This window comes from Ranitomeya imitator, chromosome 4 (assembly GCF_032444005.1).
Source record: "Ranitomeya imitator isolate aRanImi1 chromosome 4, aRanImi1.pri, whole genome shotgun sequence".
Classification (NCBI taxonomy): Eukaryota; Metazoa; Chordata; class Amphibia; order Anura; family Dendrobatidae; genus Ranitomeya; species Ranitomeya imitator.
In genome coordinates this window covers 86031986-86054506 of record NC_091285.1, presented here as the reverse complement: position 1 = coordinate 86054506, position 22521 = coordinate 86031986, and the positions used below count along the sequence as shown (strand labels likewise).

The following is a 22521-nucleotide window of genomic DNA, read 5'->3' as shown; positions in this document are numbered from 1 at the left end:
GAATTGTAAAAATAGACATGCATAGTAAGCTGCCTTTACTCAGTTACTACACATGTCACTAATCATTAGATGTGATTTTACCGCATCTAATGATTATGGGAAATTTACGGTGCAGCGACTGAGTGTTGCCGCATTGTAAACAGACATGCTGCGTTCTGAAAAGATGCGCCACATGTCCGTTTCCGTGGGTCTGCCGCATGCGTGTTTTAACGCATAGTGGAGACGGGATTTCATGAAATCCCCTCCACTATGCTGTAGCATCTGGACGCTGCGTGTTTGACGCTGTGGCTCTACGCAGCGTCAAACACGCAGCGTTTCCTGACCGTGTAAACACACCCTTAGGGATCAAAAACATAAGAGCCACCTTCACAGAATGCAGCCTTGGTGCTACAGAAGGTGGCTCTTTTATCGTAATAGGCCCTGGGGTGGGGGGTTACAGGTTCCCTTTAAATTGTGCAGACATATGGGAAATGTTATTTATTAAATATCATAAGCCTCTGGTTTAAGGGCATATGAATACAAAGCTTAAATTCTGAAATTTTTGCCAAATTTCCGATATTTTCACAAATAAATGCAAGTTAAATCGAGCAAATGTTACAAGTATTATGGAGTACAATGTCAAGAGAAAACACTCTCAGAATCAGTGGGATCCGTTGGAACTTTCCAGAGTTATCACATAAAGTGACACTGGTCAGATTATAAAAAAGAAAAAAGGCTTGGTCATTAAAATGTGAAGTGGCTCAGTCCTTAAGGGGTTAATCGTGTTGCAGCCTCTGTGGCCTTTCAGAAAAGGTGTGCATGTACTGACAGACCCTGTGACACTTAGATTGCCCACAGGTGGGCTTCCTGTCACTGTGTGTGCCTTATGGAGGTTATTGCTTGCACCAGAAATTTTAGAGGCTTCATAGGAAAAGGGGTGACTACATATGCACATAGCAATTGTATTCTCACTTCACTTCATCTTGGACTGTTCAGTGCTGATGACACACAAATCTGATTACAGCAATATTTATACACAGGTAATGTAACAAAATGGGTAAAAAGCCAAGGCGGCGAGTATTTTCACAAGCCTCTGAAATACTTGTGTGGGCAATGATGTTAGGCAAAAAATAAGATACCATAATTGCAGCTTTTTTACTTGCCCCAACTCCCCATTCCAATTTTTTTGTTGTTGCAGAAGCCCAAAATTGATAGCAATCAAGTCCTTTTTACCGCAACCACGGTCACTGTAGACCCAACCCCTCTATTCAGTTCCGCTACTGGTTTATCTGGTGTCACTCCCTCCTGCAGGCTTACATGTGACCATTGCAGCTGGGATATGCCATGCTACCATCATGGGTGCAATGCCATTAGTGCCAGGGATTTCTTATTTAGCAGAAGCTATGTTTAAATTAAAAAAATTGCTTTGGATAGCCCCATTTTAAATAAGCAAACTAAAATGTGTATGCCAGAATGGTGCCCTTACAAAGTAATGATTCAAGCAAAAAAAATGGTCTCATTTAACAATACTGGGAGGCCCCCCATATCCAGTAATTGATGTCTGCACCAGCAAAATTCAATCATTCAGCTTGTGCCAAAAGTGGTGGTCTGTGTACAACAGCAGAATCTTGTACTAAAAACAGAGTATTACGCTTTTCTTTGACACTGCTCCAAATTAATTTTTCATGGATTACCATCTTGTAAAGATTACCCTGAATAGTGGAGGGAAGAGACCGGATTAAACAAAGCGCTTAATGATGGAACACACAATGTTTTGCAAAAAGAAATTGATGCCTGAAGATGAAATCTGGTTTCAAAACACAGTGCAAGTTTTATCCTAATGTGCTTTTTTTTTTTTTTTTTTTTTGTAAAAGATGGTGTACTCCGTGTTTAGCGCCCGTTTATTCCAGCCACTTCCTGCACTGTTCAGCATCAGACCGTCAGTGGGACGTCCTTGTCCGTGTTGTGCCTGATACACGCACAGCTTATACTGGACCGCCAAACATTGTTATAGCGCCTAGATATCGGCCATGTGGTCTTACACTGTGGAGCGCTCTTTCATATTTAACCATGTAAAGAGCGTAGTCTAAACAAGGTTGAGAAGAAAATGCATGGAAGGTTCTAAACCTGTGCGGTAATCTTATTTGTAAGTGTAGAATCCAACATTGAAGGGTTTGTAGCTGCTCAAACATTCATTGCGTATTCTGTTCTCACCCCCATAAATGTCCCCGAAAGGAACGCATCTTTACAGCCTCCTGATATTGATCAGCTATCTTAACCCCTTCATGACCCAGCCTATTTTGACCTTAAAGACCTTGCCGTTTTTTGCAATTCTGACCAGTGTCCCTTTATGAGGTAATAACTCAGGAACGCTTCACCGGATCCTAGCGGTTCTGAGATTGTTTTTTCGTGACATGTTGGGCTTCATGTTAGTGGTAAATTTAGGTCAATAAATTCTGCGTTTATTTGTGAGAAAAACGGAAGTTTGGCGAAAATTTTGAAAATTTAGCAATTTTCACATTTTGAATTTTTATTCTGTTAAACCAGAGAGATATGTGACACAAAATAGTTAATAAATAACATTTCCCACATGTTTACTTTACATCAGCACAATTTTGGAAACAAAAATTTTTTTTGCTAGGAAGTTATAAAGGTTAAAATTTGACCAGCGATTTCTCATTTTTACAACGAAATTTACAAAACCATTTTTTTTAGGGACCACCTCACATTTGAAGTCAGTTTGAGGGGTCTATATGGCTGAAAATACCCAAAAGTGACACCATTCTAAAAACTGCACCCCTCAAGGTACTCAAAACCACATTCAATAAGTTTATTAACCCTTCAGGTGCTTCACAGCAGCAGAAGCAACATGGAAGGAAAAAATGAACATTTAACTTTTTAGTCACAAAAATGATCTTTTAGCAACAATTTTTTAATTTTTTTCCCAATGGTAAAAGGAGAAACTGAACCACGAAAGTTGTTGTCCAATTTGTCCTGAGTACGCTGATACCTCATATGTGGGGGTAAACCACTGTTTGGGCGCACGGCAGGGCTTGGAAGGGAAGGAGCGCCATTTGACTTTTTGAATCAAAAATTGGCTCCAATCTTTAGCGGACACCATGTCACGTTTGGAGAGCCCCCGTGTGCCTAAAAATTGGAGCTCCCCCACAAGTGACCCCATTTTGGAAACTAGACGCCCCAAGGAACTTATCTAGATGCATAGTGAGCACTTTAAACCCCCAGGTGCTTCACAAATTGATCTGTAAAAATGAAAAAGTCCTTTTTTTCACAAAAAAAATCTTTTCGCCTCAATTTTTTCATTTTCACATGGGCAATAGGATAAAATGGATCATAAAATGTGTTGGGCAATTTCTCCCGAGTACGCCGATATCTCATATGTGGGGGTAAACCACTGGGCACTCGGCAGGGCTCGGAACGGAAGGCGCGCCATTTGACTTTTTGAATTTAAAATTAGCTCCAATTGTTAGCGGACACCATGTCGCGTTTGGAGAGCCCCTGTGTGCCTAAACATTGGAGCTCCCCCACAAGTGACCCCATTTTGGAAACTAGACCCCCCAAGGAACTTATCTAGATGAATATTGAGCACTTTAACCCCTTCGCGCCAGCCGCCGTACTAGTACTGCGCTGCCGGCACTGCATAAGTGCCAGCAGCAGTACTAGTACGGCGCACCGATCACCGCGGTCTCGCGCTGAGCGCCGCGGTGATCGGGTGCGGGTGTCAGCTGTATATGACAGCTGACACCCCGCAGCAATGCCCACGATCGGCGCTATCGCCGATCGCGGGCATTTAACCCCTCTGATGCCGCTGTCAGTAGTGACAGCGGCATAGAGGGGGATCGCGCAGGGACGGGGGCTCCCTGCGCTCTCCCACCGGAGCAACGCAATGAGATCGCGTTGCTCCGGTGACCCGGAAGGAGTCCCCGGATCCAAGATGGCCGCCGGACTCCTTCCGGGTCATGAAGTGACCTGGCTAGCCGGCGCCTGCTAAGAGCAGGCGCTGGAAAGCCAGCTAAGCTGCCTGTCAGATCGTTGATCTGACACTGTGCTATGCACAGTGTCAGATCAACGATCTGATCTAATACAGAGATGTCCCACCCTGGGACAATGTTAGAAAGTAAAAAAAAAAAAATAGAATGTGTAAAAAAAAAATTTAAAAAAATCCCCAAATTAAAAAAAAAAACATTTCCCAATAAATACATTTATTTATGTAAAAAAAAAAAAAAAACAATAAATGTACACATATTTGGTATCGCCGCGTCCGTAACGACCCGCTCTATAAAACTATCACACTAGTTAACCCCTTCAGTGAACACCGCAAAAAAAAAAAAAAACAAGGCAAAAAACAACGCTTTATTATCATACAGGCGAACAAAAAGTAGAATAACACGCGATCAAAACGACGGATATAAATAACCATGGTACCGCTGAAAACGTCATCTTGTCCCGCAAAAAAAAAGCCGCCATACAGCATCATCAGCAGAAAAATAAAAAAGTTATAGCTCTCAGAATAATGCGATGCAAAAACAATTATTTTTTTATATAAAATAGTTTTTATTGTGTAAAAGCGCCAAAACATAAAAAAATTACATAAATGAGGTATCGCTGTAATCGTACTGACCCGAAGAATAAAACTGCTTTATCCATTTTACCACACGTGGAACGGTATAAACGCCCCCCCTAAAAGAAATTCAGGAATTGCTGGTTTTTGTTCATTCCGCCTCCCAAAAATCGGAATAAAAAGCGATCAAAAAATGTCATCTGCCCGAAAATGTTACCAATAAAAACATCAACTCGTCCCACAAAAAACAAGACCTCATATGACTCTGTGGGCCAAAATATGGATAAATTATAGCTCTCAAAATGTGGTGATGCAAAAACTATTTTTTGCAATAAAAAGCGTCTTTTAGTGTGTGACAGCTGCCAATCATAAAAATCCGCCAAAAAAACGCTATAAAAGTAAATCAAACCCCCCTTCATCACCCCCTTAGTTAGGGAAAAATAATAAAATGTAAAAAAATGTATTTATTTCCATTTTCCCATTAGGGTTAGGGCTAGGGTTAGGGCTAGGGTTAGGGTTAGGGTTAGGGCTAGGGCTAGGGTTAGGGTTGGGGTTAGGGTTTCAGTTATAATTGGGGGTTTCCACTGTTTAGGCACATCAGGGGCTCTCCAAACGCGACATGGCGTCCGATCTCAATTCCAGCCAATTCTGCTTTGAAAAAGTAAAACAGGGATCCTTCCCTTCCGAGTTTTCCTGTGTGCCCAAACAGTGGTTCCCCCCAACATATGGGGTATCAGCGTTCTCAGGACAAGTTGGACAACAACTTTTGGGGTCCAATTTGTCCTGTTACCCTTGGGAAAATGAAAGCATAGGGGATAAAATATCATTTTCGTGGAAAAAAATATATTTTTTATTTTCACGGCTCTGCGTTATAAACTGTAGTGAAACACTTGTTGGTTCAAAGCTCTCACAACACATCTAGATAAGTTCCTTGGGGGGTCTAGTTTCCAATATGGGGTCACTTGTGGGTAGTTTCTACTGTTTAGGTACATCAGGGGCTCTGCAAATGCAACATGACACCTGCAGTCCATTCCATCTAAGTCTGCATTTCAAACGGTGCTCCTTCCCTTCCGAGCTCTGCCATGCACTCAAACGGTGGTTCCCCCCCACATGTGGGGTATCAGCGTACTCAGGACAAATTGGACAATAACATTTGTGGTCCACTATCTCCTGTTACCCTTGGGAGAAAAAAAAATTGCGGGCTAAAACATCATTTTGTTGAAAGAAAAAATGATTTTTTAATTTTCACAATGCTACATTCTAAACTTTAGTGAAACAATTGGGGGTTAAAAGTGCTCACCACACATCTAGATAAGTTCCTTAGGGGGTCTTCTTTCCAAAATGGGGTCACTTGTGGGGGGTTTCCACTGTTAAGGCACGTCAGGGGCTCTCCAAATGCGACATGGCGTCCGATCTCAATTCCAGCCAATTTTGCATTGAAAAGTCAAATGGCGCTCCTTCCCTTCCGAGCTCTGCCATGCGCTCAAACAGTGGTTTATCCCTATATATGAAGTATCGACGTACTCAGGACAAATTGCAAAACAACTTTTGGGGTCCAATTTATCCTTTTACCCTTGGGAAAATAAAAAATTTGGGGCAAAAAGATCATTTTTTGTGAAAATTAAATATAATTTTTTTTTTACGGCTCTACATTATAAACTTCTGTGAAGCACTTGGAGGTTCAAAGTGCTCACCACACATCTAGATTAGTTCCTTAGGGGGTCTACTTTCCAAAATGGTGTCACTTGTGGGGGTTTCCACTGTTTAGGCACATCAGGGGCTCTCCAATCGTGACATGGGCTCCGATCTCAATTCCAGCAAATCTCGCATTGAAAAGTCAAATGGCGCTCCTTCCCTTCCGAGCTCTGCCATGTGCCCAAACAGTGGTTTACCCCCACATATGGGGTATCAGCGTACTCAGGACAAATTGTACAACGTCTTTTGTGGTCCAATTTCTCCTGTTACCCTTGGTAAAATGAAACAAATTGGACCTGAAGTAAAAATTTTGTGAAAAAAAAGTTAAATGTTCAATTTTTTTAAACATTCAAAAAATTCCTGTGAAGCACCTGAAGGGTTAATAAACTTTTTGAATGTGGTTTTGAGTACCTTGAGGGGTGCAGTTTTTAGAATGGTGTCACTTTTGGGCATTTTCTGTCATATAGACCCCTCAAAGTCACTTCAAGTGTGAGGTGGTCCGTAAAAAAATGGTTTTGTAAATTTTGTTGCAAAAATGAGAAATCGCTGGTCAACTTTTAACCCTTATAACGTCCTAACAAAAAAAAATTGTTTCCAAAATTGTGCTGATGTAAAGCAGACATGTGGGAAATGTTGTTTATTAACTATATTATGTGATATAACTCTCTAATTTAAGGGCATAAAAACTAAGAGTTTGAAAATTGCTAAATTTTCATAATTTCCGACAAATTTTTGTTTTTTTCACAAATAAATGCAAGTCGTATCGAAGAAGTTTTACCACTATCATGAAGTACAATATGTCACGAGAAAACAATGTCAGAATCACCAGGATCCGTTGAAGCGTTTCAGAGTTATGACCTCATAAAGTGACAGTGGTCAGAATTGTAAAAATTGGCCCTGTCACTTAGGTGAAAACAGGCTTTGGGGTGAAGGGGTTAAACCCCCAGGTGCTTCACAGAAGTTTATAACGCAGAGCCATGAAATAAAAAATAATTTTTCTTTCCTCAAAAATGATTTTTTAGCCTGGAATTTCCTATTTTGCCAAGGGTAATTGGAGAAATTGGACCCCAAATGTTGTTGTCCAGTTTGTCCTGAGTACGCTGATACCCCATATGTGGGGGTAAACCACTGTTTGGGCGCAGGGCTCGGAAGGGAAGGCACACCATTTGGCTTTTTAAATGGAAAATTAGCTCCAATCATTAGCGGACACCATGTCACGTTTGGAGAGCCCCTGTGTGCCTAAACATTGGAGATCCCCCAGAAATGACCCCATTTTGGAAACTAGTCCACCAAAGGAACTAATCTAGATGTGTGGTGAGGACTTTGAACCCCCAAGTGCTTCACAGAAGTTTATAACGCAGAGCCATGAAAATGAAAAAAAAAAATTATTTTCTCAATAATGATTTTTAGCCTGCAATTTTTTATTTTCCCAAGGGTAACAGGAGAAATTTGACCCCAATATTTGTTGTCCAGTTTCTCCTGAGTACGGTGATACCCCATATGTGGGGGTAAACTACTGTTTGGGCACATGCCGGGGCTCGGAATTGAAGTAGTGACGTTTTGAAATGCAGACTTTGATGGAATGCTCTGCGGGCGTCACGTTGCGTTTGCAGAGCCCCTGATGTGGCTAAACAGTAGAAACCCCCCACAAGTGACCCCATTTTAGAAACTAGACCCCCAAAGGAACTTATCTAGATATGTGGTGAGCACTTTGAACCCCCAAGTGCTTCACAGACGTTTACAATGCAGAGCCGTGAAAATAAAAAATAATTTTTCTTTCCTCAAAAATGATGTTTTAGCAAGCATTTTTTTATTTTCACAAGGGTAACAGGAGAAATTGGACCCCAGTAATTGTTGAGCAGTTTATCCTGAGTATGCTGGTACCCCATATGTGGGGGTAAACCACTGTTTGGGCACACGTCGGGGCTCGGAATTGAGGGAGCACCATTTGACTTTTTGAATACGAGATTGGCTGGAATCAATGGTGGCGCCATGTTGCGTTTGGAGACCCCTGATGTGCCTAAACAGTGGAAACCCCTCAATTCTACCTCCAACACTAACCCCCCCCACACCCCTAACCCTAATCCCAACTGTAGCCATAACCCTAATCACAACCCTAACCACAACACACCCCTAACCCTAATCCCAACTGTAGCCATAACCCTAATCACACCCCTAACCACAACCCTAACCCTAAGGCTATGTGCCCACGTTGCGGATTCGTGTGAGATTTTTCAGCATCATTTTTGAAAAATCCGCGGGTAAAAGGCACTGCGTTTTACCTGCGGATTTTCCGCGGATTTCCAGTGTTTTTTGTGCGGATTTCACCTGCGGATTCCTATTGAGGAACAGGTGTAAAACGCTGCGGAATCCGCACAAAGAATTGACATGCTGCGGAAAATACAACGCAGCGTTTCCGCGCGGTATTTTCCGCACCATGGGCACAGCGGATTTGGTTTCCATATGTTTACATGGCACTGTAAACCTGATAGAACACTGCTGCGAATCCGCAGCGGCCAATCTGCTGCGGATCCGCAGCCAAATCCGCACCGTGTGCACATAGCCTAATTCTAAAGGTATGTGCACACGCTGCGGAAAACGCTGCGGATCCGCAGCAGTTTCCCATGAGTTTACAGTTCAATGTGAACCTATGGGAAACAAAAATTGCTGTACACATGCTGCGGAAAAACTGCACGGAAACGCAGCGGTTTACATTCCGCAGCATGTCACTTCTTTGTGCGGATTCCGCAGCGGTTTTACAACTGCTCCAATAGAAAATCGCAGTTGTAAAACCGCAGTGAAATGCGCAGAAAAAACTCGGTAAATCCGCAGCGGTTTAGCACTGCGGATTTATCAAATCCGCAGCGGAAAAATCCGCAGAGGACCAGAATACGTGTGCACATACCGAAACCCTAACCCTAACCCTACCCCTAACCCTAACCCTATTCTAACATTAGTGGAAAAAAAATAAAATTCTTTATTTTTTTTTTATTGTCCATACCTATGGGGGTGACAAAGGGGGGGGGGGGGGGGGGTCATTTATTATTTTTTTTATTTTGATCACTGAGATATAATCTCTCAGTGATCAAAATGCACTTTGGAACGAATCTGCCGGCCGGCAGATTCGGCGGGCGCACTGCACATGCGCCCGCCATTTTGGAAGATGGCGGCGCCCGGGAGGAAGACGGACGGACCCTGGCAGGATCGGTAATTGTGATGGGGGGGTGATCGGAGCATGGGTGGGCGGATCGAAGCGCGGGAGGGGTGGAACGGAGCACGGGGGTGGGGAGGGTGCATTGGAGCATCGGGGGGTGGATCGGACTGCAGGGGGGATGGATCGGAGTGCAGGGGGGGTGGTTGGAGCACGGGGAGGGTGATTGGAGCACGGGGGGAGCGGACACGAGCACGGGGGGAGCGGAGCACAGGACGGAGGGGAGCCGGAGCAGTGTACTGGACAGATCGGGGGGCTGGGGTGGCGCTCGGTGGGGTGGGGGCACATTAGTATTTCCAGCCATGGTCGATGATATTGCAGCATCGGCCATGGCTGGATTGTAATATTTCACCCGTTATAATAGGTGAAATATTACAAATCGCTCTGATTGGCTGTTGAAAGTGAAACTGCCAATCAGAGCGATCGTAGCCACGAGGGGGTGAAGCCACCCCCCCTGGGCTAAACTACCACTCCCCCTGTCCCTGCAGATTGGGTGAAATGGGAGTTAACCCTTTCACCCGATCTGCAGGGACGCGATCTTTCCATGACGCCACATAGGCGTCATGGGTCGGATTGGCACCGACTTTCATGACGCCTACGTGGTGTCATGGGTCGGGAAGGGGTTAAGGATAAATCATCTGCGTGGTAAAGCCAAAGAACCAAGTTGTATTAAAACTGTGTATAAAGACTTTGTATCTCGCCACTCCCCACCTAACTGTATCCCAGTCTGGCCCTGGTATATATCGTGCCAGCCAGTGCCGTGCACTGCATCATTGAGCTATTGGAAAGGACTTGATGCACTACAAGCTGTCATCTAGATCAGGGGGCAAAGCTATATTTTACAAGAGGTAGTGTATAGACCAGCACTATCCATCCATACCAATCCATGCAGAATGAAAATAACCCTTTGCATATATTTGATTTCTTCTGTTGCTGTGTTTTTTTTAAAGATAATTTATTTTTCCCCTCCAATAGGTGGAGTCATTTATATTGGACCAAGAGGACAATTCCGTTTTGAAAACCGCATCAGAACTTTTTTTATCAACTGCCGCAGAAGTAGCTGACCTGAGAACCGTTGATCCAGCAACACAAGCGCGTTTAGAAGCTTTACTTGAGGCAGCAGGTATGCACAAACATGCAAAGAACAAAAAAAGTGGATTATCACCTCTTTATATCAGAGCTTCAAGGTTTATTCATTCAAACTTAAAAACAGACCACCATGACAGCGAGTAAAAACGAGCTGTCACTCTGCGTTCATAACATTGAAGTGGCTAGAACACTGTTGCATGAGGTTTTTTCTTTTTTTTTTTTTTTTTTTGTGTTGACTTATGCACTGACCTGTTTTACTCTTTTGTGCAAGTGAATAACTCTTAGCACAGGCATAGTTTGGGCAATGTTTTAACCTCTTACCGCCATCTGTTGTACATGCACGGTGCAAGTCTGTAGCACGTGTATGGAGTGGGCTCACGGGGTGAACTAGCCCCATACTCTGGAGGTACCGTATTTTTCGGACTATAAGATGCACCGGACTATAAGGCGCACCCAGGTTTTAGAGGTGGAAAATAGGGAAAAAAATATTTGAAGCAAAAAAATGTGGTAAAATATTTAATAACATAAATAACATACTATTATATGTGGTGTTATTATATATAATAGTATGTTATTATGTTGGAAGCTGCGGGACCAGTGTGGTGTCTGTACAGTACTATATGAAGATGCTGGAGGGTGAGTATAAGAATGGGGGCACAGGGCTTATATTGAAAGCACCACTCCAGCACTGCAAAATAACACTGGAGTGCTGCTTTAAAATCCCATGGGAGAACTAGAACTCCCAGCATGTCCTGCAGATCCTATGACATGCTGGGAGTTATAGTTCACCAAAGGAGTGGCAGAGTGCTTTATTGTGTTTTGTAAAGACTAACCTCTTAAATGTGGCAGCCAGCCACACTGTGGTGAGGTAAAAGCATCCCATGACTGCACACAGAGCCCTCCCTCGTTTCCTTTCCACAGCACAGGTTATGAGGAAGCTGCAGATTCTAGTGGAGAGCCTGAAGGACCTGTGATGTCAAGAAGAGGGAAGGGCTCTGAGCTGCCATGTGATGCTCCAGCCCGCCCACTCCTTACATCAAACAGGTCCTGTTTGTGCACAGCACTTGACATCCAGCCCAGGCATGGCAGGCAGGTATGCAGCGATCTCCTCTCTCCTCTGACCCCTGCTGCTGCTGCCTTCTCCTCCCCCGGACACACAGACCTCCCCAGCTGCTGCAGGAATCAGCGCTGGAGAAGCCATGTGTGTCCCTGCTTAAGTGCAGTATTGATTTGCTGCTCCGGCTCACCGTTCAGCTGATAGGTTTCCCCAGCACTGATTCTGGGCAGTGGGGACATCCTGAAGTGGCATAACCGTGCGATCCCACTCACTGCTGCCCCCTCGCCACATGCTACATCCGTACCATAAGACGCACCCACACTTTCCTCCCAAATTTGGAGGACAAAAAGTGCGTCTTATGGTTGGAAAAATGCGGTAATAGCTGGGTTACAGCCGGGACCTGCCTCTAACACTCCCCCAATTGTTAAACTGTTGAATGCCGCTGACAATCGGACAGGGGAATTAACAGCACATTGGTGTGGGGGGGGGCTTCATTCTAAGTGTCGATCATCACACACGTGACGTAATGGCATGCCACTGATAAGTTGCTGTTGCTGCTGGGAACCAGTTGCTTATCTCGGTGTTTGTCATTAAGGCGCTAGCTTGAAACCATACCTGTTGCTGGGCATAAAAGTAGACCCTGATTGTTGGCCTTATACACGAGTATATATGGTAACGTGCACACGTCAGGATTTCTTACAGAAATTTCCTGAACAAAATCAGACATTTTCTGAAAGAAATCTGCATGCGCTTTTTGCGCGTTTTTTTTTTTGTGTACATTTTTTGCGTTTTTTTTCTGGAGGTTCCCAATGCAATAATATAGTGGGAAATCCTCAAAATTAATGAACATGCTGCGTCTTTTACCGCAATGCGTTTTTTTTTTTTCTTCTGCGAAAAACATGCACAAAAATTGCGGAATGCGTTATAAATGATAGGATGCATATGTATGAGTTTTTATAGCTAAAAAAATGCAAAAAAAAAAGCGAAAAATCCTGAACGTGTGCACACAGCCTAAGTCAACCTGAGTATAAGCCAAGGAACCTAATTTTGCCACAAAAAAAACTGGGAAAACTTATTGACTGGAGTTTAAGCCTTGTCCCCTCATCCCTATCCTGGTATAATAACAATATAATAATAATAATCTTTATATAGCGCCAACATATTCCGCAGTGCTTTACAGCTTAACAGTTTCAAACACAACAGTCATAAGTAACAACGTTAGCAATACAATAATTAAAGCAAAATAAGGCGACCCTGCTCGTGAGAGCTTACAACCTACAATGAGGTGGGGGAGATACAATGTACAGGTGTGTATTTACAATGATGGTTCAGCCATCTTCAGGGGATGGGGGATAGATGGAGATAGTGAGTGGGCTACACACACAAACATAAAATTACTTTGATTAGTGAATGTGGTAGGCCGCTCTGAACAAATGTGTTTAGAGCGAGCGCCTAAAACTATGCAAATTGTGGATGGTCCTAATATCTTGGGGTAGAGCATTCCAGAGGGTCACATGGTATCGCTCATTACAGTAATGAATATGCGGCTCCACCCCTATGGAAGTGGAGTGGGGTCCATATTCATTACTGTAATGAGCGGTACAATGTGACCACTCACTACAAGAAGAAGCTGCCAGGGACCCAGGGACACCGCGCCAGGAGCAGGTGAGTATGATTACACAGCTGCTGCTCCATCTCCAATGCCGACCCCTGGGTATGACTCGAGTATAAGCCGAGAGGGGCAATTTCAGCCTTGTTCAGCATTAGAGGTTCCTCTAGTATAATATTGATGAGTGTCTTAGATTAGGACATCGGTATCACATTGGTGGGCTCCGACACCAGGGGCGGACACTGACTGCTTGGCACCCATGTGCAAGAAATATGTCTGGGCCCCCCTCCCTGCCGGGCATGCCACTTATGATGACAATCTGGCCATAGGACCCCCATAGCTTTGACCCCAAGCAACAGGCTAGATTGTCCTTATTATTACTGCCCTGCTAATATATAGATACACATACTGGGACCCCCAGCAATCCTGAGAACAGTACTCTGCAGCTCGGCCCTGAATGTACTGGAGTGGTGCATGCTTGACTTCTGCTCTATTCATGGTCTATGGAAATAGCCAATCGCAGCACTCAGCAGCTCTATAGATAATGGAGAGAGCAGAGGACAAGCATGAACAACTCTGCTCCATTCAGGACGAGGCTGCAGACCCCTGTTCTCAGAATCTGAGGAATAGGCAGTGGTTGGATCCTGTGGATTAGAGAACTTGAATATTTGGTGAATAAACCTTTAAAGAGCCTGGTTGACTTCCTATGCTTAACATTATCATGCATGAAATGAAAACAAATCCGGGTATATATTTGCATATAGCACATAGTAGGTGTACACGCTGTGGTGCGGTGACCCACATTACAGCCAGGGGGCGCCATGTGTGCGCTTCAAGATGCGTTTGGAGGCATAAATGAGACAAAGTCCGGCAGGAGTGTAAATGACCGGTGTGTGTGTTGCAGAGGTGATCACTCTGCGCTGTCAGTCTGAAGCTAAGCTGGTGTGCTGGGACCTGTAGTCCCACAAAGTGATTGCGTAATGCTAATGGGAAACTGGCAGGGCTAGTTATGAGAGATGGGAGGGTCAAAGTAGCCACACACACCCACACTCCCACCCAGGGGAGTGGTTAAAGGTTTGTAATGTGACCAGGGTGTGGGTCACATGGTTCCTGTGTGTGGATCTGTTTGTTCCATGTGCAAGGTCCTGGACGGTTGGTGTTGGAGTCTCCTGGCAGTGGAGAAGTCCTGCAAGCACCTGAGTCCGTGGACTGGTCAGTGTTGGATTGTCCTGAAGTGGGCTGGAGTCCTGTAAGCACTGCTGAGGCTATGGACTGAATGCTCGAGGGTGTTGGATTGTCCTGAGATGGGCTGGAGTCCTGCAAGCACCTGGTAAGAGTGTGAGTCCTGGAATGGTCAGAGTGTTGGATTGTCCGCGGATGGACTGGAGTCCTGTAAGCACTTGGTAAGATCATGGACTGATGGCCTGTGTGTTGGAAGTGCCTGTGATTGGACTTCCTGGAAGCGCATGGAAAGGCTGCATCTACAGAGCCTGAGACTGTTTGTGTGTTGGGGAAGCTACAGTTCCTACTGTGGGTCTGGACTATCCGAGGTGCCCTTGTCACAAGGACGGTGATCCCAGTGAGGTAGTTTCCCTGTGAACCAACTCTGGCAGGAGTCAGTGTGTGGAGCCGAAAGTAATCCCTGGTATGTGAAAAAACCTGTAATATACGGCAGAGACATATCTGCCATTGAAACACTGTCGGGGTTTAATATGTTCCGTTGATGCATGTAATGTAATAAAGAGAAGACGTGACTACCGAATGTTTTGTGAAGCCACACGTGTTAAAGTAACACTGTGTGTAACCTGGCTTACAGGGCGGTTTATGACGCTTTAATGAACCGGAACGGACTGAATTTGTGTGAGAAATCGTGCCTGTATGCGTTATTCCCGTGCAAAGCGAGTGTCTCCCAAGACCCGAAGTAAAGGAAACGCTACAACGCACACACATGCGCGCACACACAGGGCCGGCTTCAAGTTTTGTGGGCTCCTTTAACACATACCACTATCCATGATGCACAGATGTGGCAGAAAAACATACGTATAGTAAAATGTCGAAGATTTCACTTACTACTAACATTACATGAGTGATGTCTATTGTAAATTCTAGAATACCATACAGGAGTGGGAATTCAGGTGATCGAGGGTCCACAGGTTTCAGGCTTTCAGTATCTGTAGTATTAGAGGTAAACGGGATATTGATAAATGTACCCTACCAGTAGAAACTGTCCTCAGCAGTGTACACTAAACAAAAGTCAATTTCCTCCTGTATAGTCCTCCATACAGTTTTATGAGCACCGCCGCACAGGCCTCCATACAGTCTTATTGGCACTGTCACAGTCCTCCATACAGTCTTATTGGCACTGCCACAGTCCTCCATACAGTCTTATGGGCACCACCACACAGTCCTCCATACAGTCTTATAGGCACCACCACACAGTCCTCCATACAGTCTTATAGGCACCACCACACAGTCCTCCATACAGTCTTATGGCCACTGCCACACAGTCCTCCATAAGGTCTTATGAGGACCGCCACAGTCCTCCATACAGTCTTATGGGTACTGCCACACTGTCCCCTCTACAGTGTTTTGGGCACCGTATAATGTTTGATACATAAAAAAATTTAAATTATAATCAAATACTTAAATCTCCTTCCTCCCGCCGCAGGGCCGGTCTACTCAGCGACATTTGTGTCTCTGCAGTGCTCAGGACAGAGGATGTGACGTCATTGCGCCCTCTGTCCTGAGATGTCACAGAGCCAGAAATTTAGAAGTGAGAGGTAAGTATTTCAAATAGTTTAAAGCACTGACCCCCGGTCCCCCTCAGCCAGACGCATTGGCCCCATAGCGTGCCGGTGTCCCCGATCGTGAGTGGGCCTTCAAGAGCACCCCTCCACCTCCAGGCCCCAATCCGGCCCCACCTCCGCTGACCAGCCAGCTTTATTCCTCACATAAACTGTACAGAGCAGAACGGCACAGCTCCGCACACTATAGAGGTACTACCAGACAGCGGTCTCTAAACAGTGTGCCGTAGTTTTGGTGTTCTTTCACTGTTTACGTCTAGCCATTCATTACTGAAGCTGGTCAAAGCTGATCAGTGGAGGTTTCGGACGCGCACAGGTGTGATATTCATGACCTATCCCTAAGTAAGGTCTTTACTTAGGAAAACCCTAATAATAGTTTTGGATGGGGATGGCCTTCTTAATTAAAGGTACAGATAAGTCCCTCTTTTGTTAGATTTTGCTAAATTTGTTTCTTTTTTTTCTTGACCTGATTTCACTGTATAATATAGGGATTGGAAAACTGTCTACTGCTGATGGAAAAGCCTTTGCGGATCCTGAAGTTCTTCAGAGATTGACCTCATCAGTTAGCTGTGCTTTGGATGAAGCTGCTGCTGCGCTGACTCGGATGAGGGCGGACAACATTCATATGGGACAAGTGGACAAGTATGTGTCAGTGCTCTGTAGCATCCACCATGCATCAAGAACACTTTAAATTTAGATGTTTAAAACATCCACTACTTTCTTTATCGATGACACGGGTGCTTAGCAGTGAGTGAAAGCTTATAGCAAATGTGTTTTTGACAGAAAACGAAAATGATTCTGAGAAATGTGGCAGAGGTCTAACAACTAAAGGTACAGCTAGTGGTTGCCAGTTACAGCAGACTTTTTAGCTACTTTGTATAGCCATCTTACAGTGGTTTTCATATGAAAGATCTTTATCCCCTACGCCCATGTCGAGGCCCTGGCAATCGATCTGAAGATCCTGAGTCCCTGTTTCTCCTCACTTGGAGGACCTGTATCTCGTTTAGAAAATTAAATACCTTGTGAAAATCCCTGGGTTGCCCTGTTTCTGTTGCTCTTTTCCATTTTATACTTCATTGTTCCATTGCAGAGATAATCACATTTTGTTTCTTCTGGAACTCTGGATGTGAAATCCTAGTTTGCAGTCCAACCAGGTGTTTCGTCAGAGATTTCACATACTGATCCCCAAAAGCAATGAATGTGAATCTCTGCAATGGAGCGACGCAGTGTAAAACTGAAAATCAGAATCTAGTGAGCTCAGGGATTTTTACACAGTATTTAAATCAACTTTTTGTGCAACTGCCAGGTCCCCCCCCTTGAAGGAGCAGCATTGATTGTGCTTTAAAGCTGCTGCTCTATCAAAGTTTGTAACGCACAGAGATTTTTTGTTATTGGAAATCTGATAACTCTCTGAAGAATCTGCCCCTTAGTTCTACCTGATTTGTTTCTTCTGCAGGATGCTCTGCCGCTAGCAGGGTGGTGTATTCTATACCTACCAGTAAATAAATGTGGAAGCTCCAAGCCCAGTACATAATCTGTACTAAAATAAAGATTATTATTATTATTAAAAGGGTAAAGCAGAAATGAAAACCAAATATATTCCCATCTCACTTGTTTATTTTCACCAGGTAAACCAATATCACTGCACAAAATCCAGAAATAAATATTTCTGACATGCAAAAACCCCCGCTCAAAAAAAACCAATATAGCCACCTTTCTTTATGATGACACTCGGCAGCCTTCCATCCATAGATTCTGTCAGTTGCTTTATCTGTTTACGATGAACATTGCGTGCAGCAGCCACCACAGCCTCCAGACACTGTTCCGAGAGGTGTACTGTTTTCCCTCCCTGTAGATCTCACATTTTATGAGGGACCACAGGTTCTCTATGGGGTTCAGATCAGGTGAACAAGGGGGCCATGTCATTTTTTTTTTTTTTTTTCTTCTGAGAACTTTACTGGCCAGCCACGCTGTGGAGTAGTTGGAGGCATGTGATGGAGCATTGTCCTGTATGAAAATCATGTTTTTCGTGAAAGATACAGACTTCTTCCTGTACCACTGCTTGAAGAAGTTGTCTTCCAGAAACTGGCAGTAGGTCTGGGAGTTGAGCTTCACTCCATCCTCAAGCCGAAAAGGTCCCACAAGTTCATCTTTGATACCAGCCCATACTAGTACCCCACCACCACCTTGCTGGCGTCTGAGTCGGAGTGGAGCTCTCTGCCCTTTACTGATCCAGCCTCTGGCCCATCCATCTGGCCCATCAAGAGTCACTCTCATTTCATCAGTCCATAAAACCTTTGAAAAGTCAGTCTTAAGATATTTCTTGGCCCAGTCTTGACGTTTAATCTTATGTTTTTTGCTCAAAGGTGGTCGTTTTTCAGCCTTCCTTACCTTGGCCATGTCCCTGAGAAACGCACACCTTGTGCTTTTTGTTACTCCAGTAACGTTGCAGCTCTGAAAAATGGCACAACTGGAGGTAAACGGCATCTTGGCAGCTTCACGCTTGATTTTCCTCAATTCATGGGAAGTTATTTTGCGCCTTTTTTGCCCAACACGCTTCTTGCGACCCTGTTGGCTATTTGCCATGAAACGCTTGATTGTTCGGTGATCACGCTTCAAAAGTTTAGCAATTTCAAGACTGCTGCATCCCTCTGCAAGACATCTCACAATTTTGGACTTTTCAGATCCCGTCAAATCGCTCTTCTGACCCATTTTGCCAAAGGAAAGGAAGTTGCCTAATAATTAAGCACACCTTATATAGGGTTTTGATGTCATTAGACAACACCCCTCCTCATTGCAGAGATGCACATCACCTTGTTTACTTAATTGGTAGTTGGCTCTCAAGCCTGAACAGCTTGGAGTAGGACAACATGTATAAAAAGTATCATGTGATCAAAATACAACTTGCCTAATAATTCTGCACACAGTGTAAAATATGCTCCATATAATGCTGCTGCCATTAAAAGTAAAAAAAAAAAAAAAAAAATGAAAAGAAAAAAGACATACTCGCCTCTCGTCGCTGCCCACTGCTCCTCAGCGTCGCAGGCTGTCTGCAGTGACTGTTCAGGCAGGGGGCGCGCACTAACCACGTCATCGCGCCCTCTGACCTGAACATCACAGCCAGAGGACCTGGAAGACACAGCGCGGCGGTGGAACGGGGCAGGCGAATATCGCATGGCTCACCCTCCCCCAGTCCTACTCACCCTCCTGGCCCTGCATATGTCACTGCATCTCGGGCACCGGCATCTCTCTTCCTGTGCTGAGCGGTCAGTGATACCGCTCATTAAAGTAATGAGCCGATGGGAGTGGAGACGCGTGCATATTCATTACTTTAACGAGCGTTACCATGTGACCGCTCAGCACAGGAAGGAAGACTGGAAGAGAGATGCCGACGCCCGAGATGCAGTGACTGATATGCAGCGATGACACCAGGAGGGTGAGTATGATGTCTTCTGCTCCTCCACCACTCCTCCCCCGCCGGCAGTGACTCGCGTATAAGCCGAGAGGGGCATTTTCAGCACAAAAGAATGTGCTGAATCTCGGCTTATACAAGAGTATATACGGTAACTGATACCTTGCTGATTTTGTAAGTTTGTTCACTGAAAAACACATGAACAGTCTATAATTTTAAAGCTATGTTAATTTTAACAATGAGCGAGAGAATATCAAAAATGAAATCCAGAAAATCACATTGTATACATTTTTATATAAATGTATTTGCATTTTGCAGTATTTGATCCCCCTACCAACCATTAAGAGTTCTGGCTCCTACAGACCAGTTAGACGCTCCTAATCAACTCGTTACCTGCATTAAAGACAACTGTCTTACATAGTCACCATTATAGAAGACTCCTGTCCACAGAATCAATTAATCAGTCAGATTCTAACTTCTAGAGTCTTTATTCAAACATTTAAATAACTCCCACCTAATGTGATGACTGGAATGAGTTCTCTTTGGTGAGGCATACAATGTTGGGAGGTATTGATGATGTTGCTACTCGCAACACTGGGTCTGAGGTATACAGCATATGGGTGGTATACGGGGTCTGAGGTATGCAGTACATAGGTGGTACACAGGGCCCGAGGTATACAGCACATTGGGTGGTACACGGGGCCTGAGCTATACAGTACATAGGTGGTACACGGAGTCTGAGATACACAGCACATGGGTGCATGTATGTGTATAGCACGTGTGTGTGTGTGTATAGTGTGTATATGTGTAATGTGTAGTCTATGTATGTATGATGTGTGCATACTTGCCCTGTGTTGGGTATGTATGCTCCTGTGTCCTCGCTCCCCCTGATATAATCGGTGCCTGCAGTTGTACCCAGTAAAGCAGAGCTGTGTTTGTATCCTGCCCACCTTATACTACACAAAGGACAGCAGGTAGACCCCCTGCTTTCTGCACACTGCAGCCGCACAGGAGGACGCAACACGCTCTGTTCTTCTACCTCTGTGTGTACATGGGTGGTCTCCCCATCGCTGGGCACTCAGCAGTGACGGTACACCCCCCTGTGGATGGATCGGGGGCAGTGGCTCAGGTCAGGGGTGGTTCCTGTGCGCGGAGTCGGCGTCTCCCTGGTCCAGGCTCTGACAATGTAGCAGGAGACGCATCATCAGCGCTACCTCCGCACAATCTGCCGAACCTTCTATACCGCTTGTGTTTAATCGTCCCCATGTCTCTAACCCCACTACCCACCTGGCTTACAACTTGTCTCACACCTGGATCTGATCTGCAAGATTCTCCCCACTGAGCAGTGATGGAAAGAGCACGTCGGACACAATACCGCGCGCACCTCTGAAGAATTAAAGGGCCCGTGGCCAAAAAATGGGCACCGTAGCTGCGGGCTGCACTAGATGATATCACAGGCCATATGCAGGCCAGATTTTTTTTGTCCCTGCTCTACAACATTGGAAAGACCTAAGAGCTTTCTAAGGATGTCAGGGACAAGATCATAGACCTGCACAAAGCTGGAATGGGCTACAAAACCATAAGTAAGAAGCTGGGTGAGATGGAGACAACTGTTGGTGCAATTGTAAGAAGATGGAAGAAATACAAATTGACTGTCAATCGACATCGATCTGGGGCACCATGCAACATCTCCACTCGTGGAGTATCCTTGCTCATGAGGAAGGTGAGAGATCAGCCTAAAACTACACGGGGGAACTTAGTGGTATCAAGGCAGCTGGGACCACAGTCACCAAGAAAACCATTGGTAACACATTACGCCTAAAGGTTTAAAATCCTGCAGTGCCAACAAGGTCCCCCTGCTCAAGAAGGCACATGTGCAGGCCTGTCTGAAGTTTGCCAATGAACACCTGGATGACTCTGAGTGATTGGGAGAAGGTACTGTGGTCAGATAAGACACAAAATTGAGGTTTTTGGCATTAACTCAGCTCGCCGTTTTTGGAGGAAGAGAAATACTGCCTATCACCCAAAGAACGCCATCACCACTGTCAATCATGGAGGTGGAAAATTATGTTTTGGGGTTGTTTCTCTGCTAAGGGCACAGGGACTACTTCACTGCATCAATGGGAGAATGGATGGAGCCATGTACCGTAAAATCCAGAGTGACAACCTCCTTCCCTCCGCCAGGACATTAAAAATGGGTAGTGGTTGGTTCTTCCAGCAAGATAGTGACCCAAAACATACAAGGAGTGGCTCAAAAAGAAGCACATTAAGCTCATGGAGTAGCCTAGCCAGTCTCCAGACCTTAATCCCATAGAAAAGTTAAGGAGGGAGTTGAAGCTCCGAGTTGCCCAGTGACGGCCTCAAAATCTTGATGATTTAGAGATGGTCTGCAAAGAGGAGTGCACCAAAATTCCTCCTGACATGTGGGCAAACCTCATCAACACCCCCAAAAAAGTGACTGCTGTGCTTGCCAACAAGGGTTTTGTCACCAAGTATTAAGTCTTGTTTGCCAGAGGGATCAAATACTTGTTTCTCACTGCAAAATGCAAATTTATATATTTATACAATGTGATTTTCTGGATTTTATTTTTGATATTCTATCTCTCAATGTTAAAATTAACCTACCCTTAAAATTATAGATTGTTCCTGTCTGTCAGTGGGCAAACTTACAAAATCCGCAAGGGAGCAAATTCTTATTTTCCCCACTGTATAATAACTACTGTATTTGGTTAGAAGGAAGGATGATGCCTCCAATAAGCCTTCTTTTATAACTGTTAATCGAAAACCATAATTTACCCCTGCTCACACCTACGGCTACCAGCAATTCGGACTAAACTTTCCCTCTGTTACAGCGGTTGAACATATAAAAAAAAAATCACCAACATGACTTGCTCCATATGTATAATTCCCTGGTATTGCCACTTATGTGCCAGAGAAGGACACGCATGATGAAGAGCCCAGAGCCTTCTTCCTGTAGCCTTCCTTTTATAAATAGTGATTTCACATATTACCTGTGATGTGCTATGACCGCACAGGCTGTCCCTGGAGGCATAGTGTTTCCTCACTGCTACGGTCTCTTGACCGGT

General features: G+C 44.6%; 1 protein-coding gene across 1 annotated transcript in view; it reads left to right on the top strand.

The window, feature by feature from the left end:
• ANKHD1 (ankyrin repeat and KH domain containing 1) overlaps positions 1-22521 on the top strand; it is a 226002-nt gene that overhangs the window by 72417 nt on the left and 131064 nt on the right. Inside the window, exons 2-3 of the mRNA XM_069763859.1 lie at positions 10440-10587; positions 16512-16665. Coding sequence (XP_069619960.1) covers positions 10440-10587; positions 16512-16665 — 302 coding nt within the window. The remainder of the gene's footprint in view (positions 1-10439; positions 10588-16511; positions 16666-22521) is intronic.